Source organism: Phodopus roborovskii, unplaced genomic scaffold (assembly GCF_943737965.1).
Source record: "Phodopus roborovskii unplaced genomic scaffold, PHOROB, whole genome shotgun sequence".
Classification (NCBI taxonomy): domain Eukaryota; kingdom Metazoa; phylum Chordata; class Mammalia; order Rodentia; family Cricetidae; genus Phodopus; species Phodopus roborovskii.
The window spans coordinates 14,130,785-14,147,246 of NW_026125397.1; the positions used below are offsets into that span (position 1 = coordinate 14,130,785).

Sequence of the window (16,462 nt, forward strand, 5' to 3'; positions counted from 1 at the left end):
CGTATGCCTGAAAACTACTAGTAGCTTAGCAACCACCACAACGAGTAAACCAGACTCTGGGTTTCCTAGGAAGCCCTAAGTCCATCAATGTTAACAGTTTCTTTTCCTATTCTTCCTTAGCCTCCTCACCCATGTTCATGCACGCATGTGACTTCTTAGCTACTCACTTAAGAAGAAGGATTTGGAGGATGAATAAGCTACTCTGAAGGTCTCTCACTGGGCTTCAACAGTAATGTTCCAAATTGTTAGCATGTGCCATGGTTTTGGCAAGATTTGCTATGTGTAACAGAGTCAGAATGAGAATGTGTAGTAGCAGTACTTCTTGCCTTCTGCATGAATGATCAGAGCTCTCTGTGTTAGTGGGGTCCTTGAGTCAAATGAAAGGTCCAGTGAATTGACAACATATTCTTTATTGTTTCTCAGGTCCTACTTAATAAGAAACTGTGGAGTGTCTGGCACCATGTTAGGGACTTTACAAGTGTCCTACATCTGCGTTTTATGTAGCAATCAAAGACCTATTCAGCCCCTTGTCACAGCCAAACCCTTTGCTAGCAAGCATGGCTTGTATGCATTATGCAGATGGAATTAGGGGATTCCTGGGCAACAGTGAAAGCAAAAAGCACAGAGACACAGCAGGAGAGCACCAAGGAGAATAACAGACAAGTATGGCTGAAAAGCCCTAAACAACACTGGGAGCAGGAGACCTTACTTTGAAATGTTTATAAATTGGCTTTTTATTGCTAAAGAAGTTTCCAAGAACCACAACAGATGAAGATAGATAAAATATATTCAAATGGTACACCGTCATTTCACTCTGAATTCAAAGACAGATCCTGTTCCAGGATTTCCAAACATTTCATGCTTTAATTGGATTCCCAGGAAGGTACCTTTTATCTCCAAGTCACATTCATTTATTCTTATATTGATTTTAAATGAAACTTCCTGTTTCTGTGACTACACTAATCAATTAACTTGAAAGTGGCAAAACAATTTTCTCTTTTCTTTCTCTCCAAAGAAACCTAAATACATTCTTTCTTCAAGCAGAGCTAATCTTGACCATACCTATCAAGAAAATACACTGCGTTGATCAAAACATTTAATGCCTTTTATATTTTAAAAATGTTGGGTATTCTTTACAGACAAAGCACACAAAACCACCTTTGTACCAAAACTAAATGGTTTGTCAATGTATACTGGTATTTATAAAAGATCTCCTGATACTGTAAGGATGGAAAAAATTAGCCTAATTTTCCCTAGACTCTGCCCCCCCCCCATCAGTGAGTAGGCAAAGGGTCATTCTTGACTGTTTATGACAGGGCAGGTTTACCGACAGCACCTGTGAGTAAATAAGAACAGGAAATGAGCCATGCCACACTACCCAGAAGCCCTAGCGAAAATAGACTTCCTGGGCAAAGCGAAGGCTTGGATAATTCAAATTGATTGGTCCACACTGGATGCTGTTGAGATGATTGGTTTGTAATGCATGGACTTTGTTGTAAACCTATCAAAGCTGTCTGAACCTTGTACTCTGTGTTCCCAGTCCTTTACTCCACGTGGAGTATGGCTGCAGACCCCATTGCACTGGAATATAAAAGACCTCATGCTTTTGCATCAAGACCGCTTCTTGTGAGTGATTTGGGGGGGGCACCTTTCCTGAGTCGGGGCATGAGGGTCGTCCATGCCCTCTGCGGGTCTTACATTACTAACAGAACCTGTCTTTACCTTAGCCTTCATGCTAAATCCCAGAGACAGAATCAGTAGTCAATCAAAGGGGTTATTCACCAGAGTACAGACAAGTAGATCTGCTGTTGAGTGTCAACAATGTGTAAAAAAACAGGATAGTCATTTGTGACTTCCTTAACTAGATGTAAACATTCATATTATAGACATTTCACTTATACTCAAATATGAGGATCTGGAGTTACTTTATGCAAATGCTACCTAATATTTCTTTGTTTCAAACCAGGAATCAATAACAACAGAAAGCCTTGGGAACCCAAGACTTGGGAAAACCACTGACATTCAGACTTGGGTAACCTAGACTAAGTATCCACTGAGAAAATTTGGCTAAGTACCTGAAAGTCACTGAAGTTTCACATTTAACTCTGTAAATGAGCTTGATAAACTTAGGGGTAATTAGGGTGGGGTTTTTTTTGTTTGTTTGTTTGTTTTTGTTTTTGAAGATTCAGTTTCTTCTTCTTTTGTCCCAATTTCTTCTAGTACTCAGAATATTTTTTTTCCAAAGCAGAAAAGTAACCAAGACATTCTCCTGGCCCAATTTTCCTGTCTGGAGAGCACTGAGCAAATGACATAGCTTGAAATCTTCTATCCCAGTGATTCAGGTCATGACCTGCCTCCCCACATTCATCTTCCTCAATTTGTTTCTTCCTGTAGTCATATCAGAATGGATTCCTCGTGGGTTCCCAACTCTCCCTAGTTCTGAGTTGTTCAAAGTATTTTCTGAGTGACACCTTACCTAAAACCCCTTCTTGTCCTGGTCCTCTTAGCAAACATTTGTACCACCTTGAAAGCCACACTATCTTCACAAACAGCACCTTTTCAGGTACGGCTACAGTGCTACATCAAAGAACTAAATACTAAAATGGTCTAAGGTAAGTAAGCTCTCTTTTTTTTCTGGCTTACCAATTGAAAGAGAATTGCATTTTATATCTATTGTGAAATGTAAAGATGATGTTTAACCACATGGAAGAAGTATGCAAATATGTAATTATTTATATACAACATGAGCACTACAAAAAATAAATAAATTTTAAAAAAGAGAGTATCCAGATACCCAAAGTCAATCAACTACATCTCATACTGAGAAATTGATGAATTCCTCAACTCTCAAATGTCTCATTTTTCTTTAAAAGGAAACAGTCTGGCCTTCCAATGCCCTGTGCAGAGCCTCCTGAGGCCCGGAGACTCTGCACAGGAGAACCCATCCCAGCAGACCAGGCCATTCAGAGTCTGCCAACATCACAGTGCCAACCTGCCTCCATGCATGGGAAGAGGAAGGCCATCAGATTATTGGCCCTGCTTGCACCCACTGGAAGAGACTCTTGGACCTGTACCCACTAGGAGAAGGAGAAACCCCACCAACTTCCACTGTAAGAAGGGATGGGAAGACAACAGTAAGAACACAGTGAACAACAGAAAGACAAATATGATGCCACCAGAGACTAGGGACTCCACAACAGCAAGACTGGAACATCCCAACACAGATTAAGCAGAAGAGAATGACCCTAAAAACAACTTGATGAAGATGATAGAGACCCTCAAAATGGAAATGGAAAAATCGCTTATGGAAATGAAAGAAAAAACAAACAAAAAATTTCAAGAAATGGAGGAAAAGACAAACAAAAAGTTGCAAGAAATAAACAAATCTCTTAAAGAAAACAAAGAAAGCCAAGAAAAACAAACAAGTGAAGGAAACAATTCAAACAATTCAAGGCTCGAAAGCTGAAATAGAAACAAAACAAACAAACAAACAAACAAAAAAAAAACAGTCTGAGATTATGCTGGAAATAGAAAAGCTAGGTCAGAAACCCACAGAGACACTGACCTGAACAATGGAGAGCCAATGCCCCCCCAGACTGATATCTGGGAAACCAGCGTTGGACTGACTCAGACCCCCTGAACATGGGCCTCAGAAAGAGTGGGCAGTCTAAGGGACCTCTGACAGTGGAACCAGGATGTATCCCTAATGTACAAAAGGACTTTAGGAGCAAGTTCCCCATAGAGGGATACTCCCTAAACCTAGAGGCAGGAGGGAGGACCTACTCCAAATGACTTGACAGATTTTGTTGATCCTTCCTGGAAGTCATCACCCTCCCTGTGGAGTAAGGGGGGGATGGGATAGGAGGGTTGTCGATGGGGGTGGCATGGGAAGGAGGGAGGGTGATTCCTCTAAATTGGGAACAATACAAGGTTTTCCACTCTCTCCATATCTCTTCAATATTGTACTTGAAGTTCTAGGTAGTGCAATAAGAAAACAAAAGGAGATCAAGGGGATACAAACTGGAAAGGAAGGAGTCCAACTTTCACTATTTCCAGATGATATGATACTTTACATAACTGACCCAAAAACCTCTACCAGGGTACTCCTACAGCTGATAAATACCTTCAGCAAAGTGGCAGAATACAAGAATAACTCAAACTAACCAGTAGCCCTACTATATACAGATGATGAAGGAGCTGAGAAAGAAATCACAGAAACATCACCTTTTACAATAGCCACAAAGAACATAAAATATCTTGGGATAACACTAACCAAACAAGTGAAAGACCTGTATAATAAGAACTTTGAGTCTTTAAAGAAAGAAATTGAAGAACAGACAAGAAAATGGAACGATCTCCCATGCTCTTGGATAGGTAGGATGAACATAGTAAAAATGGCAATCTAGCCAAAAGCAATCTACAGATTCAATACAATTTCCAGCAAAATATTGGCACAATTCTTCACAGACCTTGAAAGAACAATGTTCAACTTTATATGAAAAAGCAAAAGACCCAGGCTAGCCAAAACAACCCTGGATAGTAGACACAGAGCAAAGGAGTACCTGCCTACAATCTATAATTCCAGAGGAGCTGAGAAACAAAGAGGACCCTAAAAGAGACATACATGGTCCCCCAGAGATGAGGAGAGTGACGAGAGCTCCTGAACAAATTGGGAACACTGGTGGGTGGGTGAGGGAGTTAGGAGAATGAGAAGGGGAGAAGAGGAGTGGGTAGGAAGACACGAGGGACCAGGAAAAAATAGAGGAGAATTAAGAAAAGAGATACCTTAATAGTGGGAGCCATTATAGGTTCAAAGAGAAATCCAGCACTAGGGAAATATCCAGAGATCTACAAGGATGACTCCAACTAAGAATCTAAGCAATAGCGGAGAGGCTACCTTAAATGCCCTTTCCCTATAATGAGATTGATTGCTACCTTATATGCCATCACAGAGCCTTCATCCAGCAGTTAATGGAAGCATAAGCAGAGACCCACAGCTAAACACTGAGCCGAACTCCTGGAATCCAGTTGCAGAGAGGGAGGAGTGATAAGCAAACAGGGTAAGACTATGCTGGGCAAACACAGAGAGACAGCTGACCTGAACAGGGGGAGCTCATGGAACCCAGACTGACAGCTTGAAAAACAGTATAGGAAGGAACTATGTCCCTGGCACGTGGGTGACAGTTAGGAGGCCTGGGTAGTCTGTGGGACCTCTGGTGATGGAATAGCATTTATACCTAGTGTACGAGTGGACATTGGGAGCCCAATCTCCACAGAGGAATACTCATTCAGCCTAGTCACATAGGGGAGGGCCTAGGCTCTGCCCTAATGATGTGACAGACTTTGATGATCCCCGATAGAAGGCCTCACCCTTTCTATGGAGCAGAAGAGGGATGGAATGGGGGTTGGTGGGGGCCATGGGAAAATGGAAGGGAGATGGAAGTGGGATTGACATATAAAATAAGATTGTTTCTAATTTAAATAAAAAAAATAAAATATAAAGAAGGAAATAGCCCATCCTGACAACTAAAAGTCATGACGCTACATGAAAAATCACCTGATCCACACCAACTTCAGCTTAAGATATCACCTTTGAGGTGCAAGATGTATCATTCATAATAACACTTTAAATTAGTGTCAAGACCTAGAATGAAACTCAAGCAAAGGATGTAATTTCATAAGTACATGATGTGTGGCAGGGCTGCCATATGTGTCTAGCTCTGTTTGGCACCTGAGCATATCCTGCATCCGTTTTTTCATATGGTCTCTCTGCTGACTTTGTACTGTGATCACAGGTGGACATATATATCCATGTATCTTTACAAAGTAGGGATGAGAGCCCACCTTTATCCGGGTCACTCAAAATAGTTTGCTTCAGGAAAAAAAGAGGGGTTGGTTATATAAACACAAGGTACATAGATGACTCAAGAAGGGAGACAAGCTATTCAGAATAGCATCTGTTCATAGAAGTCTTCATTAAAATAAATTTCCCACCTTCCATTAGGTTCACAGATAGCCTTTCTTATTCTTAGAATAGTATTTATATTTATCTAAGCAAAAGTCATGTTGCAGCAGAATTTCAGTTTACTATTGCTGAATTACTAAACATGTATAGACTTCTTAATTGTCCTGATTGAGTCACTTGGCGGAAAAGGGTTACAACTGTGGCAGTGGTGGTCTTCTTGGCGCTCATGGTTGTTGGAATGGCAATCTAAAAATGTGTCTTTATGTCAAACACGTTTCCAACTTACGATCATCTTCATGCATTGCTATTATTATATCCTGATGAGGATATAGAACAATGCTCATTAATAATGTTTTTCCACATAATAAATGCAAGTTAAACTAGAGATTTAATTATAAAAGTCAAATTGCATTACTTCATCATGAGACTAACTGTAAGCTTAGGTGTGTCATAAACGGAAAACTTTTAGCAATCTTAGAATGTAGAATCACCGGCATTTTAGAGATAGTTGTCCAGACACAGATACAAAACAAACAAACAAACAAACAAATAATCTATTTGAACACAGGATAATTTCGAGTTAAAGTTCAATATCCTGTGTGGTGGTTCAAATCCTTCCCCATAGGCTCAGATGTCTGAATATTTGAGTTCAGTTGGTAGGATTGTTTGGTTAAGTTTAGGAGATGTGTCAGTTATCGAGAAATTATTACTAAGGGTGTAAAGACTCACAATTTCTTTTTTATAATTTACTTATTCTTTTCAATTTCATTTTACAATCCAACCACAGTTCCCCCTCTCCTTCCTACTCCATGTCTGCCTCACCTTCCCCCATAGCCCATCCACAGTCCACTCCTCCTCACAGGTAAGGGCTCCTGTGAGGAGTCAACTAAGTCTACCACAATAGATTAGAACAGTAATTGATGGAACCAGACACAGAGATCCACAACCAAGAACCAGGCCTAGCGCGGGAAACCCAGTTGAAGAAAGGGAGGAGGGAATATATAAGCAAGGCAGGTCAAAATTATGATGGAGAAATCTACAGAGACAGCTGAACCAAGCTCATAAAAACTCATGAACTCTAGACCTACAACTGTGGAGACTCCAGGGGACTGAACTAGGCCCTCCATATATGGTACACAGTTGTGAAGCTTAGACTAGCTGAGGGTCCCCGGCAGGAGGACCATGATACAAACCCAGTACATTAGCTAGCTTGTTGGAACCCATTCCCTATGATAGGCTGTCATTTTCAGTCTTACTGCACAGGAGAGGGACCCCGTCCTGTTCTAACCTATTGTTATATTACTCTTTTGCTGCAATTTCTACTTGTCTCTCTGGTTCAAGTAGTGAACGCTCAACTTCCTGCTCAAGTCATCATGCCTACATCCTGCCATTATGAAAACTATAAACTCACATAAACTCGTTATCTCAAATGTACTTGGTTATGGTGTTTTATCTCTGCAGCAGAACAGTAACAAATACATGTGTCAAGTGTATTCTGGGGAAGGCCTAATTTCTTTTAGTCATTTCCTGGTTGTTGCTCCAGATGTTTTAGGCCTATTTACTGCATCTACATTTTGGATTAAATAGATGCTTAAGTCGTTAATGGGGAATAAAGCAAAAGAAGGTTCATATGCACAGTAAAACCTATGCAAGAAATAGAGATTATTTCCCATTGTAGACACAAACAAAGCTTCAGTCTAAATGACTATAACTCCTGCCAGGTTCACACTAAGCACTTGGAGCTCTGACAATAATCACATCCCATCTAACAATCTAAGCAATAGTGGAGAGGTTACCATTAATGCCCTTCCATTATAATGAGATTGACGACTACCTTATATGCCATCCTAGAGCCTTCATCTAGTAGCTGATGGAAGCAGAAGCAGACACCCACAGCTAAACACTAGCCAAACTCCTGGAATCCAGTTACAGAGAGGGAGGAATGATGAGCAAAGTGGTCAAGACCAGGCTGGAAAAACCCACAGAATCAGCTGACCTGAACAAGGGGGAGCTTATGCACCAAGACTGATAGCTGGGAAACCAGCATAGGACTGACCCGACCCCCTGAATGTGGATATCAGGAAGGCCTATGGGGCCTTTAATAATGGATCAGTTTTTATCCCTAGTATACAAATGAACTTTAGGAGCCCATCCCACATAGAGGGATACTTTCTCAGCTTAGACACATGAGGGAGGGCCTAGGCCCTGCCCCAAATGATATGATAGACTTTGAAGACCTCTCCCCCATGGAAGGCTTTACTATCTCTGGGGAGCAAAAAGGGTACAGGGCTTGGCTTTGGTGGGTGTGATAGGGGAGGATGGGAGTGTGAAGGAACTGAGATTGATATGTAAAACAAGCTTGTTTCAAATGTAATTAAAAAAAAAAAGAACTTCCTTTAAATCTCTAATTTGTCTGTTTCCCAGCAATGGCTTATGAAGTTATTAAAGGGGCTCCTATCCAACATGTGTTGTATGTCAATGACATCTCCATCTTTCCTACAGCAGAAGGCCTACCCCAGCTTTCATATAAATATAAATAAAAATGAGACCCATGCTAAATAGAGATGATAACTAGGTGAGGTCACCACTTGGTGTTAAGTAGTAGTTAGTGATAATCATTTTCTCACCCTTGAAGAACACTTCATGGCTTTCCAGAAAAGGGCAGAATGTGTGATATGTACCTTGTACAACATATATATCCTAGCCCTCTCTCAGTTCTTATTAACTGTCTCTATGCAGTGGTAAAAGGATAAGTCAGCAACAAGGCTGACTCACCAAGAGTAAGTCAGACACTTGCTTCAGGAAAAACCTATGTAGATATCAGTGTGTCTTATTCAGTAAAAAGGCTGGGCACAAACTATGAACTACATTCGGTTCAGATGTCCTGCAGCGTGACTGAGGCATCCATTGTTAAGAGTCAGTGGTCATCAATTTTGTTGTCTTCAGGCATCAGCAAAGATGGAGTGAAATATATATTGTTTTTGTTTATTTACTATTTAAAGAATGTATAGCATCTGTCCTAAGGGAACATAAGTATATAATATATAATGTTAACCTGCATACTTCTAGAATATGTGCAGGGAATACAGGCAATAAATAAATAATATCATTTTACAGAACTTATAAATGTACTAGGAGCTCAAGACCAATTCCACAAAGTAGGCATGTAGAAAACAAGAGAGAGAGACAGAGAGACACACAGAGACAGAGTCATGGAGAAACAGAGAGAGAGAGAGAGACAGAGAAAGAGAGACAAGAGCATCCTAAAAGTTAACAAGAACTTGCCAATAGCAGGATTATGAATGGCATGCATAAGGACTCACTTCCCACTTTATAATTCCCAACAAGTTAAATATTATTCCCTAGAAAGACACAGTATTGCTGCATAACTTCCCTATTACTGACCCTTCTACTGAAAAAAGAGAGAAAAGCAATAATAACTCCAATTACATCTAAAGAAATATTTCAAAGATTTCTATACCTTAAGAAGCTGTAAAGTCATTGATAATTATACACATTACAACATGATTTAATCTCAAATTCACTAGTTTAGTAGAGGCATTACACAAACTTTTGTTTGTGTAACATCCCAGAAAATGAAGTGAAACAAAAGTCAAGCCTAAATACTAATACATCAAAACCAATAATATAAAGTTGCATGTTCCAGCTCTCAAGACAAAGACCCGCATCCAACCCTTGCCCTTATGTGCAGACTTAGAGCAATGTCCTGCCCCAAATCACAGGCCTCATCTGTTAGAGTTACACATCCTTGTGCTCTCCTTGTTCAGTCTTTTGCCCCATTGTTGTCTTAAGATTCGAGCTAAAACACAAGCTATACCCTTTTGTTTTTTGTTTCCATTATTCTACAAGACATCCAACATCCTAATTTCTGAGACAAGTAAAACACAGGAAACAAGGAAGTGGTATCAACATATCCTTACCTGGAGACCTTCAATGGCAAGTCGCAGCATGCTTGGTGTAAGCTTAGAGGCTTGCTTGAAGGTAAAGTTACTCCAGTCTATTATCAAAACAAATCCATTTACTTGCAACTCGGGATCTTCGATCATGGCTTCTAAAGAAAGTAAGATGGCTCGCAAAATATCCACCAGTGTGTACCTATCAACAACAGAAAAGTACTGAGTTAAATCTAACAGTCACTTTTCAAAGCCACTTGGGTAAAAAAATATTCAGATTTTATATTTGGGTGGAGTTTGGGGAACATGTTATTTGTTTGATTGACTGATTTTTTTTTTTAGAGAGCTAAAGATTCTCTTTAAAAGACCACTGAATTTTCCTGGTTATGATTTTTGTATTTGGTTTTAAGAAGAGAGTGATTTGTAATGGGCCATGAGGACCAAGTACGAATTGGCAGTCAGGGACTCAACAGCTAAGCAGGTTATGAGCATGTACTTTGCTTGCACAACAGTCAAGTTCAGTTCCCAACACTCATGCCCTGTCTTCATTTCTAGAGCAATCCAATGCCTTTTGTCTTTGTGGGTACCCACACTGATGTGCACATACTGCCTCTATTAAAATCACATAATTTAAAATAATAAAAATAAATTTTAAGAGAGGAAACATATGTTATACCCAAGAAAAATCACAATGCTTTTGAAAATACTACAGCTTCTTTAAAATTTTGTAGCATTTTTATTTTTCTCTAGACCATCCATGCATCTGGGCAGTCAACCTACTAAAGGTCAAATACATTTTGTAAATGTGTAAACCATGAACATATATGGGAATCTTTTATTAGCCAAAAAAAAATGCAACTATTTGTACTTCATCAGACATTGTAAGTCATCAAGAGAAACTTAAATAAATACACTAAGCTACAGATAAGAGTTTAGAAATTATACACATGTACATTGCCGTTTTTGAAAGAGACTGAAGCATCTTCAAATTTTGGTGTCTATGTAGAATGCTGAAGCCAATGCCCAAAGACACTGGGAGACAACTACACTTAAAATTTTGAGAATGAGATTCAGAATCTCATTCAACAAACAGGAATACTGTATGTAAGAGCAACACATAACAATCACAAATCTTTAATTACTTCTACTGTATTTCTCTCATAAATATAAAAAAATAGAAGGTAGAAATGAAATTGGAAAACAATAAATAAAAACAAAAGAGGAATGGCTAAGCAAACCCATACATCTACTTTAAACTAAGCTATCCAAATTTAAGGAGTAGGATCTTTAGTTTTACTGCCTTATACTTAGCACAATACCTTCACATAATCTGAAAACCCAATAGGTGCACCTATTCCTATAAAACAGCATCAGAGACAAGAGCAAGGTTAAGACGCCGCCTTAGTGGGGAAAACAAAAGGAGGCCTCATATTTGAGAAGTATTTTTGAGGTATCGTTATGAAAAGTTGGAGCTTACCTGGATGTGGATAAAAGGACTGAGAAAAATAAAAAATGACATGAAGAGTGTAGCTTCAGTCACTGCGAAAGTACTAAAAATCAATAGTGTAGAAAAGTAAAGCACAGAAGTGGTTTGAAAAGTAATATTTGAAGAAAACCTTATGTACTTGAGAAATGTCGTGTACCCAGAAATTTACATTGGAGAAACACTTGACAAGGTATACCCTAAACTCAGGAACGAGCTCAAAATTCAAAATACTGAAATTAGAAGCAAACAAGCCCTACTACCAAAGGAGCTAGGACATAAGACACCACTGAAAATTATTCTCAGAAAAGAATTACTAGGAACACCACACTCTGAAAGAGTCAGAAAGTTTATGAAGAACGTCAACAATTTAATTTTTAAGCAATAGTTTTTTACTTTGGTGCTTTCATCTGAAAAAATCCACATGGTGATTTCATGGAAAGCCTGTAAAGAACCCTGGAGCTTGAGGGATGAAGAGTGGGTAAATTAGAAGTAGAAACCGTCACCATTCAGTGTAAGAGATGGAGTTGCCAGTTGACCATGCACTATTAAAAGGAAGTTATTCTCTTTTTAGTTGTAAAAATATTTGGGAGCAAATAGAGAAAGCATTGTAGTTCAGAAGGAAAAAGTAATTAACACTGGGTCTTCAAGTAATCTCTTCCCCTCTTGAGATCCCATCCCCTAGTTATGAGGCCAAGGCTTTGAACCAGACTCAGCTTTACCATTCTAATATGGACAGAGCAGTGCTGTGATCTCCAAAAACACCCATCATAGACTGATCTGTGTAGCCCTCAGTGTATCACAGTTTTGTAATGCTGAGGTGCACTGCCTGTATCTGAGAAGCATAGTAATAACTATGAATTTCCCTAAAGATGGAGCCTGCAAAAACAAAATGATGATTCTGGTTTTATTCCAGATATAGGCAAATGAATAAGTGTAATAAATCATAGAAATGGACTTAAAAACAGAAATCACATGATCATCTTAACAAATTCAGAAAATACCTTTGACAAAATCATTTCACAGTAAAAGGCCTAGAGAGAACAGGTTTAGAGAAAGCATACCACAACAAAATAAGGGTGATATAAGACAAATCCATACTGACAACATGCTAAATGGAGAAGACATTAAAGCAGTCCCATTTAAATAAGCAGCAAGATGGGGCTTTATTCACACTGCTGCCCTCCTATTCAATAGAGTATGAAAAGTCTTAGTTCAAGTAATTAGATAAAAATGAAATTAAAAAAGAAGGATACAAATAGGAAACTAAGTCAAACTTTCCCTGTCTGCCAATAATTTTGATTCTATCCTTAAAATATGTAATGAATCCACCAGAAAACTTCTAGATTTCATTAAATTTTCAGCAGCATAGCAGATACAAAATTAAGACAAAAATCAATAGCTTTTCTACACCCCAAGCCAAGCATACAAGCATATTGAATGAGAAATTGGGGAACTGCTTTCATTCATAATAGAAAAATAACAACAACACACTACTTCTGTCTTTCAAAATGGCATCTAAGGAATAGTAATAAATAAATAAAATAATATGAAGCTAAAACAAATAAATCAGAATAGGACAAAACAAACACGAGAAAAAGAGAAAAAAAAAAAAAAAGGATAAGAGGCATATGTAGTGACATTTTGTTTGTGATCTAAGAAAGCTTGCCTGAAGCCTGAAGATCAGAATGCAAAGGCAGCCATAGTCATGGAGAAAGGGCAGTGGTGGCACACACTTTAATCCCAGCAGCCACACTAGTTATCCTTAGAAGCTGGGAGGTGGTGGTGATGCCTTTAATCCCAGCACTAGAGAGAAATATAAGACAGGAGCTCAGGGTCTCAGTCAGTATTCAGTCTGCAGTCACCCAGAAGACAGAATTGCCCCAGCCTTGGTAGAGGTAAAATTCTAGTGATTGGCTGCTTTGCTTTTCTGATCTTCAGCTTGAACCCCAATATCTGTAATTTTTATTATTTGTACTACAAACATATAGATGCAAACACAGACACACAAACACACCCCACACACACAACACACACACACACATTTGAGCGCACAGAAATCCCAGAAAAACACAAAACCTGTACGGTATAATGCCCTAACTCATTATGAGATAAAGTTTTCTAGCGATGCTGGTGAGTTTGTTTTGTGTTGGCCATCTACTGTCTGGCATGAGGTTTGCCCTTAAGAGTAGTTGATTTTCCCAGTAAGACTCCCTTGAAGGATTTTTTTTTCTTTTTCTTTTTTTTTTTTTTTTTTTTTTTTTGCAAATGGTTGTCAATTGATATAGTTTTTTGGATTAAAGATAGAAGCGTGTATTCACTTCTCCTTTCTGTTCTTGGACCCCATCTGGTGTAGATTCCTGCAGGCTCTGTGCATGCTGCCTCGCTTTCTGTGAGTCTAAATGTACATCATTCAAGCTGTGTTTAGAAGGCCTTGTTTCCTGGGTGTCCTCCATCCTTCTGGCACTGAATGGGAGGAGTGATGGGGAGCAACTGGGAGAAGCAGGGAAAGGGGAAACCATAATCAGAATACATTGCATTAAAAAGAAATCTATTTTCAATAAAAGGGGAAAAGCCTCCAAGTAAAACTAAGCCAGAAAAATTTTACATATTTGAAAGAGAGAAATTAGGATAGACACTACAGATGCACAGACATCCTAAGCTGACAGCATAGTGACTTTATAAAGATGATTAGCTTACAAAAGCAATTTACTTATTCAATGCAACCAAATGTCCATGCCATTCTTCACAAAGCCAGAAAAAAATCTTAAAATTTATATGTAAACACATAAGTCCTGTACATCCAGTGTAACCATGAGGAAAAAGAATGATGCTGGAAGCATTATCATTCCTAATCTTGAGAGTCATATATGAAATAATAATCAAAGCAGTATGATGACTGCACAAAACTAGACACACATATTAATGAAATGGAATGAAAAATTCATATTTAAGTTCACAAAACTACATCCATTGATCATTTTTTTTACAAAGAAGCCAAAATACACACTAAAGAAAATACAGCATCTTCAACAAATAATGTTGGAAAAACTGGATGATGTCTACATGTGTAAGACCTAAACTAGACCTTTATCTCTCACCTTTCACAAAACGCAACTGCAAGTAGGCTCTATACAGCAAAGAAAGTAGTCAATTGAAGGAAAAAAACTGAAAGAATGAAAGAAAATTTTTCTCATGTACCCTTAAAGAGAGAATTAATATTATTGAAAAATCTCCATAAAAATGAAACACCAAACATTAAGAAAACAAACAAACAATGCAAATCAGGTTGTGCATCTGAAAAAAAGAGGTCTCAAAGAAATGTGATATAGATAGCTAATCACCAATTTGAAAATGTTCAGTCCTTAGTAAGGGAGTGCAAATTAAAATTACTTTGAGTTTCAATCTCTCCCATTACAGAATGATTACTATCAAGAAATCAAGTGACAACTATGACTGAAGAAAGTGTGGAGAGAGAACATTTTGTTCACTGTTGGTGTGAGCTTACATGCACTATGGAAATCAACATGGAGATTCCTGAGGGGGAAAAAACTAGAAATGGAACTCTATTTGGCACAGCCATTCTACTCCTAAGCATACACCCAAAGGACTCTACTGCAGAGACAGTTGCTCATCCACATCCATTTTTTCCATTGTTCATAATTGCTAGGAAGTGGAGGCAACTTAGATGCCCGTCAGATAAGGAATAGGCAAAGAAAATGTAGTACCTATACAATCAAGTTTTATTTAGTTCTACAGGAAAATGACAATACGCAATTTGTGGATAAATTGATGCAATTATAAAACCTACACTGAGTGAAGTAACCCAGACCCTGAGACACAAACACCATGTTTCACTCTCACATGTAAACCCTAGCCTCAAATTTCTAATTCTGTGTATTCAACTTGAAGTAACCCCAGAAACCAGGAAGCTAGAAAGAAGCCATTTGCAGGAGTGGAGTGTGCGGAGTGATAGCAGAACAATGGTAATATGAAAACAGGAAGGGAGTATGCCAGGGCTGCAAGGATTTAAGCAATAAGGGGAATACTGCCTAAGGGAGACCAGGGAGTGGGGAGGGAGGGCTGGCTACATCAAAAGCTGCATTAAAAGTTCATATGGAAACCTATTGTCTTATAAATAAACCAAAAAGTGCAATTCTTAAAAATGAATTTGAAGGGGCATGTCCTGCATGGCTAGACAATGCTGCTCCTAGAAGCTATAGGTTATTATTAAATGAAATCCCATTGTCAGATTTGAAATGCTCTTTATGAGTTCTTGGCCACGGAGGCCCCAGTAGAACAACAAAATAACTAATAGTTCCTACTATTCCTCTTGCTTGCCCCGCCAGCACTCAATAAGAACCAATTGCTGAAGATACCACATTGGCTAGCTTTCATGGTGCCAGGAGATGCCATTCAAAGTACCAGAAAAGTCAACAGTCTTACAAACAGTGACGGCTATGGAGATAGTCAAGCACTCACTCTCTTGTCTGTTTTAAGGCTTTATCCACTTGGAGGAATCCATACCTGATATCATAAACCTAGTCAAAAATCAATAGCTGGGGAGATGGGGGTAGGAATGGGGATCATAGGTCCTAGGAATCTACTTAATTCTTTTTGCTTAATTTGACAAATACCACTCTTAAGCCTTCATCAGGGAAACCTCTCATTTCAGCCAATAGTTGTGAATACTCATATATTCTCAGGGTTCTGTCAATAAGACCAAGTGCTCAGCCTTGAACAAAACATGTTTACATTCTACAATATAACCGCCATCACTATGGCCCAGGGAATATAGTAGAAGAAGGAAAAGAAATGACCTAAAGGCAGAAGATGTGGAAATGTTATCTGCTGGGAACACAGCCATTGCACTCAGGAAGTTGCAGCAGCTGCAGTTTGCATGGATCTACCTAAGATCGGCTCTGTCAACAATCAAGGGTTGATTGGAGAAGGGCAAAGGCATCCTGGCCTCTCACTGTTGAACTGGCTCCTGAAAGATCTAGGAGGGACGGAGTCATCTTCAGTTGTGTACCCACCGGTGAGCCCACCAGGCTTCAATGCATAGTTCCAAACCAATATGCTTGTACAAACACCTCTGGT

At 38.9% G+C, this 16,462-nt stretch overlaps 1 protein-coding gene across 1 annotated transcript in view; it reads right to left on the reverse strand.

The window, feature by feature from the left end:
• Window positions 1-16,462, reverse strand: part of Clvs2 (clavesin 2) — a 61,965-nt gene that overhangs the window by 32,535 nt on the left and 12,968 nt on the right. Inside the window, exon 3 of the mRNA XM_051175497.1 lies at window positions 9,907-10,081. Within this exon, the coding sequence (XP_051031454.1) occupies window positions 9,907-10,081 (175 nt within the window). The remainder of the gene's footprint in view (window positions 1-9,906; window positions 10,082-16,462) is intronic.